The sequence below is a fragment of the Lacerta agilis genome, chromosome 17 (genome assembly GCF_009819535.1).
Source record: "Lacerta agilis isolate rLacAgi1 chromosome 17, rLacAgi1.pri, whole genome shotgun sequence".
Classification (NCBI taxonomy): domain Eukaryota; kingdom Metazoa; phylum Chordata; class Lepidosauria; order Squamata; family Lacertidae; genus Lacerta; species Lacerta agilis.
Window position 1 is genome coordinate 23029598 of NC_046328.1, and position 16193 is coordinate 23045790.

At 42.3% G+C, this 16193-nt stretch overlaps 1 protein-coding gene across 2 annotated transcripts; it reads left to right on the plus strand.

Moving 5' to 3' along the window:
* Positions 1-4376: 4376 nt before the first annotated feature.
* On the plus strand, positions 4377-15448 carry LOC117038977 (arylacetamide deacetylase-like 4). 2 transcript variants are annotated; one of them, XM_033135989.1, is made up of 4 exons: positions 4552-4600; positions 6156-6372; positions 7560-7623; positions 14627-15448. In XM_033135989.1, exons 1-4 carry the CDS (start codon positions 4580-4582, stop codon positions 15399-15401), a joined length of 1077 nt encoding a protein of 358 aa, XP_032991880.1. In that variant the 5' UTR covers positions 4552-4579; the 3' UTR covers positions 15402-15448. The 2 variants fall into 2 exon arrangements, with proteins under 2 accessions (XP_032991881.1, XP_032991880.1); XM_033135990.1 differs by lacking the exon at positions 6156-6372 and having other exon boundaries at positions 4377-4600.
* Positions 15449-16193: the final 745 nt, after the last annotated feature.

Consider the following 16193-nt stretch of genomic DNA (forward strand, 5'->3'; position numbering starts at 1 on the left):
GCACCTGCCTGCCTCCGTGATTTCCATGCAGCTTACCCCAGCAAGCCTGGTCCGGCCCCCTCGGTTGAGGGGGAGGCCTGGGAGGGGGGATGGTGTGATGGCCTGGGAGTCAGACTCTGATGCTGAACCTGAGGGATCCCAGCCTGCACAGGATTCCCCGCCTCCAGAACCAGCTGAGCCGGGGCCAGGGCTTGAGCCTGAAGGATCCCCACCTGTGCTGGATCCCCAGGTGCAGGCATCAGCAGAGTCTGCTCTGGCTCCTGATGGGAGGGAGGACCCATTGCCTGCAGGTGCTCCACTCCCAGCCTCTTCAGAGGAAGCTGAGGCATCCCCTGGGTCCAGTAACCCACCAGCCTCTCCTGAGCTACAGAGGCTCAGGGCAGAGAGGCGAAGGGAGTTAAGTGTCTGCAGGAGGAGTGCTCGCCTCCAGGCCCGGAGGAGAGGCGAGTCTCCGGAGGATCGGGGACCGCCCTAAGCATAGGGCCAGTATAAAAGCCAGCCAGACCCAGCCCAAGTTGCGTGAGCAACTTAGTTGCAAGCGTGTGCTCAACCTGCAACCTTGTGCCTGAACCTGCCTTGGACCTTGACCTGCTCCCTGCCTTGCTCCCCGCCGGATTGACCTCCTTTGGACCCCTAGACCCAGGACTGGACTTGGGACCTCGCTTCATGGACAAACCCTTGGGGCCAGCACAGCCGGTCACCCCTGGGAGCAGCAGCGCTGCACGGACGGGGTGCTCCCTCGGCCGTGCGCTGTTGCTCCCGGGGCGACGGAGCAAGCGGCGGCGCATGGGGTTGACAAGCGGCAGCCCCTCCCGCCATTCCCAAGCGCTGCCGCTCCCTCCGTCACCCCAGGAGCAACAGCGCACGGCCGAGGGAGCACCCGTCCATGCAGCGCTGCTGCTCCGGGGTGACCGGCAGCGTGGGGAGTGGCAGGAGGGGCCGGCGCTTGTCAGCCCCACGCGCTGCTGCTGGCTCAGTCCCCCCGGGAGCAGCAGCGTCGGACCGCCGCTTCCACAGCCTCCTTTTGAGCCGCAGAGCTTAAAAGCGGACTCTTCGGCTTAAAAGGGGGCTGCAGAAGCGGTGGCGGGCACTCCCGGAAACGCCCCGGGGGCGGGCATCGTGACGTCACAATGTGCCGTCACAACGCCCCACCCCCGGGCGTTTCCTTTGCCGCCCCGGGTGCCGCGGAGCCTAGCTCCGCCACTGCTCTTAAGTTACACGAAATCAGAGTTAAACTTCAAGACAAGTTTAAAATGGCTTCAGTTTCATTGACGTTACTGTCCTCTTATCGCAACGGAGAGAGACGGACTTCCTCACTTTAATCTCCCTCCGCAAGCCAAATTTTAAGAAATTTTAAGAAATCCAAATCCAGCTCCTTTACTTACAGAGTCTTCTTTAAATCCAAATCGAGGAAAATGCAAGCGCTCAAAACTGGCAGATCCCGCTGCTTTGTGTCTTCGGTCTGCAATGGTTCTTCAGCGCTGTGCCATTGCCCGGTTCACTCAAGCCTCCCCTTTACAGGGGTAGCCTGAGAACCAGGGCGACACATCTAGCGCCCGCTAGAACCGCAGTCCACTGGCCGCTCCACCAGTGGCTTTAAGGAGCCCGCAGCGCGGTTGCAGTAGCTCCAAACCCAAAAACACCAGAGCCGTCTCGGAACGAAAACGGCTCCCGACTGCACAGAATGGCGCCGGCACCGGAAGTCTTGTTTGCTAAATCTTCAAACTCAAGCAGATATTATGTAGCAACATCTGCCTGGAGTTATGCTGTGACAATTTTGGGACTTCACATTGATAAAGAGAGCGAGGGAGGGATGGATATTTATTTTTAATATCTTCTGCATATCCAAATTAACTTAATTTGTTTTGAAACTTCAGCTTGTAACAATAATCCTGCCAGTGTTCTTATCTGTTTCACCAGAGTGGTGCATGCTCTGGTTATCTCCTGCTTGGACTACTGCAATGCGCTCTATGTGGAGCTACCTTTGAAGGTGACCCGGAAACTGCAATTAATCCAGAATGCGGCAGCTAGACTGGTGACTGGGAGTGGCTGCCGGGACCACATAACACCGGTCCTGAGAGATCTACATTGGCTCCCAGTACGTTTCCGAGCACAATTCAAAGTGTTGGTGCTGACCTTTAAAGCCCTAAATGGCCTCGGTCCTGTATACCTGAAGGAGCGTCTCCACCCCCATCATTCAGCCAGGACACTGAGATCCAGCGCTGAGGGCCTTCTGGCGGTTCCCTCACTGCGAGGAGCAAAGCTACAGGGAACCAGGCAGAGGGCCTTCTCGGTAGTGGCGCCCGCCTTGTGGAACGCCCTCCCATCACAGGTCAAGGAGATAAACAACTACCTGACATTCAGAAAATACCTGAAGGCAGCCCTTTTTAGGGAAGTTTTTAATGTGTGATATTTGTATTTGATTTTTGTTGGAAGCCGCCCAGAGTGGCTGGGGAAACCCAGCCAGATGGGCAGGGTAATAATAATATATATATTATATTATTATTATTATTATTATTATTATGTATCTGTAAATATTCAATAAACCATTTTCATTCTTTTATTAAAAGTTTGTTATCTGGGTTTATTATTTTTCCAGTAAGTTTTCCCATTTCTGCATATTCCATAGGTTTTCTGTATCCATTCTTCCTTTTCTGGGACTTCTGCTTCTTTCCATTTGGGGGCAAGTTAGGATTATTGCTGCTGTGGTAGCATACATGAATACGTTTCTATACAGTTTAGGTAGTTCTGTCGCTAAAATTCCCCAAAGAAAAGCTTCTGAGCTTTTTACAAACGTTATTTTAAATATCCTTTTCTATTCATGATATAACATTTCCCAGTAAGCTTTAACCTTACTACAAGACAACCACATGATAAAAAGAACCTTCTTTCTCTTTACACTTACAACACTTATTTGATTTAGATCTATACATTTTTGCCAATTTACTCAGTGTTAGATACCATTGATAGATCATTTTCATATAGTTTTCTCTTAAACCATAACATGCTGTAAATTTTATATCCATATTCCACAATCATTCCCATGCTTCCATGTCTATATTATGACCAATATCTATTGCACAATGTATCATTGGGGATTTTACTTGCTCATCCTTTGTCTCCCATCCCATTAATATTTTATACATTATAGACGGCACTTTTACATTCCATTCCATCAGGTCTCTATCCAGCTGTGATACTTGTTTCCCAAACCCTTGTAGCCTATCTTTCTTAAATACTTCATTCAAATGATGATATTGTATCCATATTAGTTTTCCTGATAATTCCTTAATTTTTAAAAAATTTATACTTTCCTCCCTCTTGTTTTAATAAATTTCAGTCCACCATTCTATCATATTGTGACCCTTTTATGTGAACCGCCCTGAGACCTCCGGATATAGGGCGGTATATAAATTCAGTAATATTATTTTTCTTTACTGCTATAGCTTCCAACATTGAGAGCCAAAGTGGTTCCCGCCCCCTCTAATAAATGTTTCTATTTATCCCATATTCTATACAATTTCCCCCCTAATTATATGATGTGTAAATCCTTTATGTACTTTCAGTTTTTCATACCATAATTAAGCATGTCAAACAAAAATATTATCATGACCTTCTAAGCCTAGAATATGTGAATTCTGTAATGTTATCCATTCCTTCAACCAACAAACACATGATGATTCCATTTTGTATCATTGCAGCAAATGACCAATGGGTCCAACAGCAGAGGAAGCTTTTATAAATCAATCAATCAATCAATCAATCAATGAACTAAATCCCATTGTATTTCGACTTCCCTCTGCCTCTTTGCATCAATTGAGCAAGAGGCAATCAATGGGTCAAACCACAGAGGAAGCAGAGGAAGCTTTTATAAATAAATAAATGGACTTTATAAATGAAAAGTGGAGTTATATGAGCAATAGACTGGATGGGATTGGCTCTCATTGGTGCCTGCAGAACGCCAAACCTCTTTCTTCACCACACCGTTCTGGTAAGTTGCAGTGATACTGCTGTTGGGGGGGTGTCTTTGCAGTGTTGTGCCAGCCAGCCCCACCTGCATTGATGTGCTGTCCCTTTTAATTATCCCTGATAAACTCCTCAGGGAGGGAAGAGGAACAATGATTTTGTGCAGGAGGGCAGGCGAACTCCTATGCACACCTTCCCTTAGGAGGAGAAGTTAGGCAAAATCACACCCACCAACGTGTACCCACACCCTGTGTGAGGAATAGCAGTGACTTCTGGGAATCCAGAATAGCTGCAATGTTTAACCAGATTACTAAACCAGTTGTTTTCTTCTCAACTGAGAACTATATGGGTTGGCCTAGGGAGTTCTTTTCCATGTGGCATAGATTGTTGTCCTATAAAAGCCACCAGCATTGACTAAGGCGAAGTCCTTGTCTCTGTGCCTCTGAGTTGAAGGGATATGGCGTTTGGTGAAACTCTGTGGATGCTGATATTATATACGACCATTTTCATTCATTTCTTGCTGTTTGCATGGGGAGCTTATTATCGTCTTACCAGGCTCCACCTGCCTCGAGGACTGTCCCATCGCCCAAAATTACTGCTTTACGATTTCTCAATGGGATATGGATTGGCACTAGTAAGTCTATTTTACATTTATCACTCGGATGAAGACACCCCAAAAGGGCTGCAACCATTTAGAGTCAATAAAATAATTTAGAATAATTTTTTTTTTAAATGCTCATTAATTTGAAAATATTGGAACCAACCTGATACCCAGTCTTGGATTTCTTCTAACTTTTTCATTTTACATGCATTACCAGAAAAAAACAGTATGTCTCTATAATTACCCCAAATATTATCATGACCTTCTAAGTCTAGAATATGTGAATTATGTAATGTTATCCATTCCGTCAACCAACAAATACAGGTTAATTCCATTTTGTATCATTGCAGCAAATGGCTAATGGGTCCAACAGCAGAGGAAGCTTTTATAAATCAATCAATCAATGAAATAAATCCTTAAATGAACTAAATGTTTAATTTCCTTAGTGTACTGGCTTCAATAGGAGATAATCATAAAGGGGATTTCTGTTCAAATAAATTTTGATATCTGGTCCACTTTCCACAGTGTTTTTAATCTCCCGCCCTCTGCTGCCCACTACTTTCTTTCTCCTATAAAAGAAAATCCTGTTAAAACACCAAGCTGCTTTATTGCTTCCAGCACCTTAACCACATTTTCCATCACGTTTTCCACAAACAATACCATATCATCCACAAATGCCCTCAGTTTGTACGTTTGAAGACTCACTTGGAGGCTTTGTATATCATTTTCTCTAAAATCCCTATACAACACTTCTAAAACCAAAATAAACAATAATGGTGAAAGTAGACAACCTTGTCTTTTTTCTTTGCCAATAATGCAGAAATGCTGTCTGGTCTTCATGTATTAAGTTTCTTAACACTTCTTTGAGTATTCTTGCTAATATTGCTGTAAACCATTTATAAGTACAGTTAAGCAAAGAAGTAGGTCTATAATTATTGACTTGGGTTTGGGTCATGATCTTGTTTTGCTGTCAACGTGATATTGGCATACTAATAATAATACTAATTTTTTTTATTTGCATCCCGCCCATCTGGTTGGGTTTCCCCAGCCACTCTGGGCGTCTTACAGCATATATAACATAAAAACATCAAACATTAACAAACAGAATATCTTATACAGACTGAAATAAACCTATAAATCAATATAATAACAATAACAACAATAATTAATAATTAATAGTAATAATAATAATACACAAATTAAAATAACTACCAACCCCAACAAAGCATTTAACAAACCCCAACCCAACACAAACAAAACAGGGGAACCAAAATTAAAGATTTTAAAACATTTTAGCCAGTTGCCTCATCCCAAGAGTGTTCCAGCAATGCCCCTCTGGCCTCCCAGGATCCTCTTTTAGCTGTTCAAGGTGAGTCTGGGCTCTGCCCCTAGTCCAGGTGGAAATGGGCTTTCCGCAGGGAATCACCTTCCAAATACCAGGTATCTCACCTTGTGTCAAAGTATTGGTCATGATAATTTCTAAAGGCTGGACTAGACAGTCCCAAAATACTTTTTTAAGTATTAAAAAATTGTAAGTGGAAAAATATATAATGCTAATTATGAATGCTAAATGTTTTGTTTTAAACAGGCACTGCTTCTGGAAAAAATGGGCATCTGCCATAGATATTCCATGATGAAGGCCATGTGCTTATTCATTCCAGTAATGAAGGACCCCAAACTGATCATAAAGGACCTGGTTTTTGATGGGGTGCCTGTGAGGGTGTATTGGCCCAAGACATCACCTGCTAGGAACAGGAAAGGAATCATCTTTCTTCATGGAGGTGCTGGGGTGGTTGGAAACATTCGTAAGTTCTGTGAAATGTTTTTGAAATGGTTCACTGTACAGTAGAACCTCTACTTACAACCGCCTCCAGTCGTGGACATTCTAAGTTGCCACCACAGCAAACCTGGAAGTAACTGGCGGGTTTGTCACCATTCGTGCCTGCACAGAAGAGGACAATCGCAGCCCGTGTCTGTGCACAATGGCGCCTCTCTCAGTGACCTGTTTCGCCATAAGGACAGGCCTCCAAAGCGGATTTTGGTATAATAATGTATTTATTTATACCCCACCCATCTGACTGAGTTTCCCCAGCTACTCTGGGTGGCTTCCAAGAAAGTATTAAAATAGAATAGTCCTTCAGATATTAAAAGCTTCCTTAAACAGGGCTGCCTTCAGATGTCTTCTAAAAACCTGGTAGTTGTTTCTTCCTTTGACATCTGGTGGGAGGGTGTTACACAGGTGGGTGCTACTACTAGGCAGAACAATGGGGGTAGAGACGCTCCTTCAGGTATACTGGACGGAGGCTGTTTAGGGTTTTAAAGGTCAACAACAACAATTTGAATTGTGCTCGAAAATTGTGCTCCCTACTGGGAGCCAAGTAGGTCTTTCAAGACCAGTGTTATGTGGTCTTGGCGGCTGCTCCCAGTCACCAGTCTAGCGGCCACATTCTGGATTAGTTGTAGTTTCCAGGTCACCTTCAAAGGTAGCTCCACGTAGAGCACATTGCAGTAGTCCAAGTGGGAGAGAACTAGAGCATGCACCACTCTGGTGAGACAATCTGTGGGCAGATAGGGTCTCAGCCTGCATACCAGATGGAGCTGGTAAACAGTTGCCCTGGATGCAGAATTGACCTGTGCCTCCATGGACATAAAAAACAGACATTTATGACACAGCAATATTAGTCATATCCAGTCCTTTTATTCTAGAAAAAGAGATGCCAGTACTCACCACAAATTTCTTAAGGTAAGTGCCACACTTTTAAACAACAACAAAAAGAGGTTCCGGTACTGCGTACCCTTGTGTACCCCCTGGGGGGGAAAGCATAGGTCATATCTGTTAATTTCAACAGGTTTACTTTCAGTAGGACTAACTCACAGTGGATTCAACTCACAGTGATTTCAACGTGAACGACCAAGGAAATTTGTAATGGAGTGTAACAAATAATTGCTCATAGCAGGCCTTGTGTGATATGTTTCTCTCCCCCCCCCCCAGGAACCTCAGAAAGGATCTGCCGTTCCATTGCCCACCAAACTGACTCAGTGGTTATGTGTGTTGAGTAAGTATTTTCACGCTTGTTGTAGCAGAAAATAAGAGTATTTTCCCCTCAGTTTCTAACCCTTCCATATGAGCCTAGAAAAAGGCTGATTTTGCCAACATAGTGAATTTGCCAACCGTTAGAATGGGTGTTCCCCTTTGTATTTGGATTTTTATGCCTTTGGACCCAATCCCTCTGGCTTGAAGCATAAGAAGAGCTCCGCTGGATCAGGCCAAAGAGGGCCCAACATCCTTTCTCACGGTGGCCAACCCAAATATCCCAATGAAAAGCCCACAAGCAGGACCCAGACACAGGAGCACTACCCCCAGTTGCAATGTACATCATGGTATTCAGAAGCATTACTGCCTGTGATAGTGGAGATGGCACATCCACCTTGTGACTAGTATCCATGGATAACCTTATCCACCATGAGAAGTTGATGCAGCTTCTCAATCTATCCCAGTTCTATCTGTCGCAATTATCTACAGTATATCCTGCCTTTCAGGACAAAACTCCTTCCAAGGCAGCATATAAAGATAAAGGGTAAAGGGACCCCTGACAATCAGGTCCAGTCGTGTCCGACTCTGGGGTTGCAGCACTCATCTTGCTCTATAGGCTGAGGGAGCCGGCGTTTGTCTGCAGACAGCTTCTGGGTCATGTGGCCAGCATGACAAATCCGCTTCTGGCGAACCAGAGCAGCACACGGAAACGCTGTTTACCTTCCCACTGGAGCGGTCCCTATTTATCTACTTGCACTTTAACGTGCTTTCGAACTGCTAGGTGGACAGGAGCTTTGGACCGAGCAACGGGAGCTCACCCCGTGGCAGGGATTTGAACCGCCGACGTTCTGATCAGCAACCATTAGACTCTGTTTAACCCACAGCGCCACCTGGGCGTATAAGAAACATTAAACTACTTTTACAGAAAACCACCACACCAAAACATAAAAAGCCATTAGGATTCTTCTCCTAAGGCAACATGGCCCTGTGGTTGAGAGGGAAAGTGCAGCTGGAGCTAAGGTGAACTTCTCTCCGGCAAATAAGCTCAGGCTGTTCCCAACTGTCCCGTCAGCCACACTTACCATCCAACGAGAGCAGTGGTACATTGGGCAATGGGAGAAGTGTCATTTGCCAGGGCTTCAGAGCCCTTTACAAGACAAGCCTTCCTGACAGTAATGGACATCATCTCTCCTGATGGACATCATCTCTCGCTGCCTAAATGCTCCTTTGGTGCATGATCTGAAGCCTCCTGGCCAAGATGGGTGAACTGGAGTTCTTGGCTTTAAAGCCATATGGTTTAAAGGGGGCAGAAAGTGTGGGAAGCATTTATCACAGGAAGGCATGGTGGGACATACTGGAGGCGATTTAGTACTGGGGTTGTTTTCTTGAGATGGAAAATGAAATCAAGGAAACATTCAAAATATAGAAGTTGGTCATATTAGGCATGTCATGTGGAAAGTGGCCTAGGGAAATGTGTTTTTCCCTCTCTCTTAACTCTAGAACATGTGCTCAAAAAAATAATGAATGAGATTTTAGAAAAGGGGACAATACCAGATTCCTGCCATGAAGCTTTAATCTCTTATTACCCAAACAGGGGACAGATCAAAGAGAGGTAAAAAATTACAGACCAATTTCTTTATTAAATGTTGATTATAATATCTTTGCAGAAATGATGGCGAATAGGCTGAAAGAAATCTAAATATACTAATAGTACCAGGAAGACAGATTAAAAACAATACAAGAATGTGATTGATCTACTAGAATACATTGAAATGAAAACCTAGTAAAAAAATTGGCTTTCTTCCTAGTGGATGCGGAAAAAAAGGAAAAAGGAAAGGAAAAAAAAAAAAAGCTTTTGATAGCTTGGACTGGAATTTTATGAAGTGCACTATGGAAAATATGGAAATTGGAAGGAAAAAATTCTGAATGGGATTAAAGCTAATATAAGAAAAAAAAAAGCTAGATTAATAATAATGAAATCAAATAATAATTTGAGATAAAAAAGGCACGAGGCAAGGTTGCCTGTTGTCCCCGTTATTATTTATAACCTATTAGAGCCATTCATGAGTGCGATAAGAAAAGAGTCCAAATTAAAAGGTATTAGGATAGGTTAAAAGAAGTATAAGATCAAAGGATATGCAGATGACGTGGTTATTAGCACAGAAGATCTGCGGGAAGGAATTCAGGAAGCATTAAATAAAATAACAGAGTTTGGGGAGGTGTCGGGATTCAAGCTGAATAAAGAAAAGTCAAAATTATTAGTAAAAAATATGGAAAGAAGCGAACAGGAGAACTGGAAAAGGCTACAGGGTTAAAAATTGTAAATAAAGTGAAATACTTATGGATTTGGATCACCAACAAAAAATACCAATTTATTCAAGGACAATTACATTAGAAAATGGAAAGAGATAAAAGGGGACTAATTAAATGGGGGGAAGCTAAAGTTATCGTTGTGGCGCAGAATATCTATGATTAAAATGGCAAACCTTCCTAAGATGTTTTCTTATTTCAAAATATCCCAATAATTATAGGAATAAAATGCTTTAGAGAATGAGAAAGGGATTTATCAAAGTTTATATGGGAAGGTAAGAGACCAAGCTTCTTATAGCAAAATTCCAGCTTAAATGAAGAAAGTAGGAAAAACCACTGGGCCAGTAAGATACAATCTAAATCAAATTCCTTATGAATACAGAGTTGAAGTGGAAGAACAGGTTTAAGGATTTAGATTGGTGGATAGAGTGCCTGAAGAACTGTGGATGGAGGCTCATAACATTATACAGGAGACAGCAACGAAAACCATCCCAATGAAAAAGAAATGCAAGAAAGCAAAGTGGCTGTCCAATGAGGCCTTACAAATAGCGGGGGAGAGAAGGCAAGCAAAATGCGAGGGAGATCGTGAAAAGATACAAGAAATGAATGCAGATTTCCAAAGAATAGCAAGGAGAGACAAGAGGGCCTTTCTAAACAAGCAATGCAAAGAAATAGAGGAAATAACAGAATGGGGAAAAACCAGAGATGTTTCAAGAAAATTGGAGACATGAAAGGAACATTTCGTACAAAGATTACCACAATTAAGGACCAAAAGTGGAAAGGACCTAACAGAAGCAGAAGACATCAAGAAGAGGTGGCAAGAATACACAGAGGAATATACCAGAAAGATATGGAGGTCTCATACACCCAGGTAATGTGGTTGCTGACCTTGAGCCAGACATCCTGGAGAGTGAAGTCAAATGGGCCTTAGAAAGCCTTGCTAACAACAAGGCCAGTGGAAGTGATGATATTCCAGCTGAACTATTTAAAATTTTAAAGATGATGCTTGTTAAGGTGCTACACTCAATATGCCAGCAAGTTTGGAAAACTCAGCAGTGGCCAGAGGATGGAGAAGATCAGTCTACATCCCAATCCCAAAGAAGGGCAGTGCCAAAGAATGCTCCAACTACCGCACAATTGCACTTCATTTCACACGCTAGCAAGGTTATGCTTAAAATTCTACAAGGCAGGCTTAAGCAGTATGTGGACCGAGAACTCCCAGAAGTGCAAGCTGGATTTCGAAGGGGCAGAGGAACCAGAGACCAAATTGCAAACATGCGCTGGATTATGAGAAAGCCAGAGAGTTCCAGAAAACATCTACTTCTGCTCATTGATTATGCAAAAGCATTTGACTGTGTCGACTACAGCAAACTATGGCAAGTCTTAAAGAAAGGGAGTGCCGGATCACCTCATTTGCCTCCTGAGAAAATCTCTATGTGGGACAAGAAGTACAGTTAGAACTGGATATGGAAAAACTGATTGGTTCAAAATTGGGAAAGGAGTCGACAAGGCTGTATATTGTCTCCCCTGCTTATTTAACTTATATGCAGAATACATCATGCGAAAGGCTGGACGGATGAATCCCAAACGGAATTACGATTGCGGAAAAAAAAAATATCAACAACCTCAGATATGCTGATGACACTACCTTGATGGCAGAAAGGAGGAGGATGAAGAATCTTTTAATGAGGGTGAAAGAGGGAGAGCGCAAAAATTGGGTCTGAAGCTCAAACATCAAAAAAACTAGATCATGGCCAGCATGGTCCATCACCTCATGGCAAATAGAAGGGGATGAAATGGAGGCAGTGAGAGATTTCACTTTCTTGGGTTCCATGATCACTGCAGATGGTGACAGCAGTCACGAAATTAGAAGACGCCTGCTTCTTGGGAGAAAAGCATGACAAACCTAGACAGCATCTTAAAAAGCAAATACATCACCTTGCCGACAAAGGTCCGTATAGTTAAAGCTATGGTTTTCCCAGTAGTAATGTACGGAAGAGTGAGAGTGGACCATAAAGAAGGGCTGCCGAAGAAGAGAATGATGCTTTTTTTATGGTGCTGCTGGAGGAGGAGACTCTTGAGAGTCCCATGGGACTGCAAGAAGATCAAACCGTATCCATTCTCAAAGAAATCAGCCCTGAGTGCTCACTATAGAAGGACAGATCCTGAAAGTTGAGGCTCCAGTACTTTGGCCACTCATGAGAAGAGGAAGACTCCCTGGAAAAGACCCTGATGTTGGGAAAGATGGAGGGCACAAGGAGACAAAGGGGACGACAGAGGATGAGATGGTTGGACAGTGTTCTCGAAGCTACTAACATGAGTTTGGCCAAACTGCGAGAGCAGTGAAGGAGACAGGCGTGCCTGGCGTGCTCTGGTCATGGGGTCACGAAGAGACGGACACGATTCTCTGAACGATCTGAACAACAACAAAGAGGACCAAGAGTTAGTTTTAAACTATTAAAAGAGCCAGGAGAAAGAGGAGGATTTGGAGTCCCAGACTTTAAAGTTTATTTTGATTTGGCAAGCTTGGCCTGGCTAAAATATGGATTTTACTTAAAGATACGGAGCTATTAGACCTAGAAGGGTGGGATAAAGTATAACAGGTGGCATGGCTATCGGGTTATGATAAGATCAAAGTGCCACAGAGGGTTCACCAACCATGCAGTAAGAAACGCCCTTTTTGGCGTCTGGGAAAGAAACAAGGCATATATTATGGATAAGACTCTCTGGTGGTTATCGCCAGTAGAATCTCAGTCCAGACATAAAGGGAATATGAAAAACAATTGGCTACATTATAAGGATCTAGTGGAAGAGATTAACCAACATACTAAAGTAAATAATTTGAAGAGTTAAAACAAAATGGCATGAGCTGGCTAGAATTTTACCAAATAAAAACGATATTTGAAAAAGATAAAAAATTGAGGGGCTTTGAAGAAAAACCATTGGTTTGGGAAAAGGAAATATTATTTAGTAATCAGAGAAACATCTCAAAATATATAAGCTGTTAACAGGAGGGTACGTAAAGAGAGAAGAAAAGGTAAAGCTATAAAGAAATGGGAACAAGACCTAAGACATGAAATAGAATATAAAAAATGGGGGAAAGTGGGGTCAAAAACCATTAATTTTACAGCATGTTATCTAATTAGAGAGAATCTGATGAAAAGCATCACAGGTGGTACTTATCTCCGGACAGGGTAGCTAAAATAAGTAAAACTAACCAAAATAGATGTTGGAAATGCCATGAACAGACAGGATCATTCTATCACATGTGGTGGGCTTGCCCAGAAATGGAAAATATTGAAGCATGGTACATGAAGAATTAAAAAAAAATACTCAAGATCAATATTTGTAAAAACCCAGAGGCATATCTACTGGGGATATTAAATGGCGTGATACCAAAAGATAAAGTAAAAGTTTACTTATACGCCACTTCAGTGGCAAGAATACTGCTAGCAAAAATTGGAAAGAGAAACACATACCCTCCCGAGAAGAATGGCTTTGCAAAGTAGGTGAGTATTTAGAATTAGCTAATTTGACAGATACAATAAGAAATAAACCGAAAAGTCTAGTGAAAAAGAATAGGAATATCTGAACGAATACTTTAAAAAACAAGGGTTAAAATCGACAATCTGGTTGAATTTAGACTGAAAGGAATTTGTGGAGAGCTAAAAGATTGTAAGAGGATTTAAATCAAAATTGAAATAAACTTAAGTAAGTTATAAGATATAAAAGAAAAAAAACAGACGGATGAAAGAGATTGAAACAGAAACTGTATGAAAGGCGGAAGTCAGTACTGGGTGTATATTTTTGGAATTGTAGCAATGCAAAGAGCATTAGAGGAAAGACAAATAAGGTAGAGATTGTAAAGCCAGAATCAAATATATATTCTTTGCATGTAAAATGTATATTTATATATATACATATCTTTTTCTTTTTCTTTTTCTTTTGATTTTTGATTATTGTTATTGATTTTTTTGTCATTGACCTTTGTTATGATTTTTTGAAAGTTTTTAAACTGGTTGTGAAAGTGTTGAATAAAGTTTAATAAAAAAACAACACTCTAGAACATGTGGAGATTCAATGAAGCTGAATGCTAGAAGATTCAGATAAGAAAAAGTACTTATCCATACACTGCAAAGTTAAATTATGGAACTAATTCCCACAAAAAGCAGAGATAGCCTCCAACAGGGATGGCTTTGAAAAGGGATTAAATAAATGGGCAGAGTATAAGGCTACCAGCGACTCCTAGCTATGCTGGCTATAGTCTGCCTCTATGGTTGGAATCAGATTTGGCCAGTGGCCACTGAGAATGGGATGCTGAACTAGCATTAATTTGGGTGCAGAGAATCAGGTACAGTGGCTGAATGCTGTACTCCAAGCCTCTTCATTTCCCCTCTGAGCCCAGACCCCAACCCTGCACCATTGCCCCTCTTTTTCACCATCCTTGAGTGGCATCTGACTGGTGTGAATGTGTCTTGCTTGAGGGAAGAGAAAGCTGTGTGGCTGTGTGTAGGAACCAACCTACTTGTCCAGTGGGAAAGTTCACATTTGCTTTCCATTTTGCTCTCTGGTCCCACCCACGGCTGACGTGTGGCCCCCAGGAAGGTTGCATAGAAAGGAATGTGACCCTAGGGGTGCCACCCTTGCAATATGTCATGCAGGAAAATGCTGCAAAGTGTATTATGAATGTTGATGACATCTTGCCTTCTCTTTAGGTTTCGTTTAGCTCCTGAGCATCCCTATCCAGCCCCTGTACTGGATTGTTTAACTGCTGTAATATATTTTATGAAAAAGGCAAAGGAATACGGAGTGGACCCCAGCTGCATTGCCATTGTTGGGGAGAGTAGCGGAGGCACAAAAGCTACAGCCATTTGTCAGGAACTGGTGACCAGAGAGGACCTCCCAAGAGTGCGAGCTCAGGTCCTCGTTTATCCATTCCTCCAAGGAATAGACTTCAATTTGCCATCCTATCAGCAAAACCAGTCGATTCCTCCCTTGTTCCAGAAAAGAACTGTCAAATTTGGTTTGACATATCTCACTGGGAAGACAATGAATGTAGCCGGAATTCTGAAAGGTACCCATATCCCTCCTGATTTGAGAGAGAAATACAAAAAATGGATAAGTGCTGATAACATTCCAGAAGAATTTAAAGCTAGGGGCCATGTTCCTGTAGCTCCTGCCCCATTTTCAGAAGAACTTTATGAACAACTTAAAAGAGGTACTGAGACAATGTTTTCCCCCCTTCTAGCAGAGGATGACATAATCCGCCAGCTCCCGGAGACTTTCATTCTAACCTGTGAATATGATATTCTCCGGGACGATGGACTGTTGTACAAGAAGCGGTTAGAGGACAACGGTGTGCCAGTGACATGGTTTCATGTTCAAGATGGATTCCATGGAGTAATGGCCACAGCTGGTTGGGGGCCATTAGAATTTCCGAGCACACAGAAATGTTTGCAGAATGTAATACAGTTTTTAAAAGGTTTATAGAAATAAATGACCTTCTTTATCTTCCAATGGCTGTCTTCTGCTTCTGTACAGGGAAATTTTGTTCCTTATTGTGCCAATCCTGAAGTAAAAATAAAAACTCTGATCAAATGTTCTACTCAGTTTAATTTATTAAAATGACCATGGGCTCTATAAATACATAAGCAAAGCCCTACTGGATCAAGTCATTGGCTCACTTCATGCAGCATGTTGTTCTATTTATTTTACATATTTATTTATTATCATCCAATTTAACAAATTCAATTAAGTTTCAATAGAATATTCCCTCAACATTTTACTCCTCATCCTTACTTCCATGATGTTTCTGTTCAAATCCTTTATCTACTAAATGCAATACTCATTTCTATAACAAATATACAACTTAGAATTCCTTTATCGTTCTCCTTCCTTTGCTTATATTTCCAGTCCTGCCTGTGATTCATTTGAATATAATATTGTTCAGATAGTCTGAAAAGGATCTCCACACCTTCACAAACATTTTGTCTTTTTGGTCTCCTATTTTCGCCATCTCCATGTGTCCAATAGTTTTAACGTCCACTCCTCTTTTGTTGGAACTTCTTCGTCACTATTTTTTAATTGATTTTCCAGATTTTAACCCAATTTTAAGATCTAACAAATTAATACAATTCTGTTTCAGGTCTTCCTGCTGCCGTCCTTGATACGTCCTTACTCTTCCAATGTTACTGACTGCGCTTACATACTCTATTGAAGGTAAATGGTATAACAGACCCTGGGGGTTGCCACACCCCTTGTTACTGGTTTGGGAGTCTTCTC

What these genes read in the sequence shown, in the direction of transcription:
- LOC117038977 (XM_033135989.1), top strand. Translation starts at nt 4,580, where the DNA reads ATGGGATATGGATTGGCACTA. An exon ending in TGGGATATGGATTGGCACTA is followed by an intron (nt 4,601 to 6,155) that starts GTAAGTCTATTT and finishes TGTTTTAAACAG; the next exon opens with GCACTGCTTCTGGAAAAAAT. An exon ending in TCAGTGGTTATGTGTGTTGA is followed by an intron (nt 7,624 to 14,626) that starts GTAAGTATTTTC and finishes CCTTCTCTTTAG; the next exon opens with GTTTCGTTTAGCTCCTGAGC.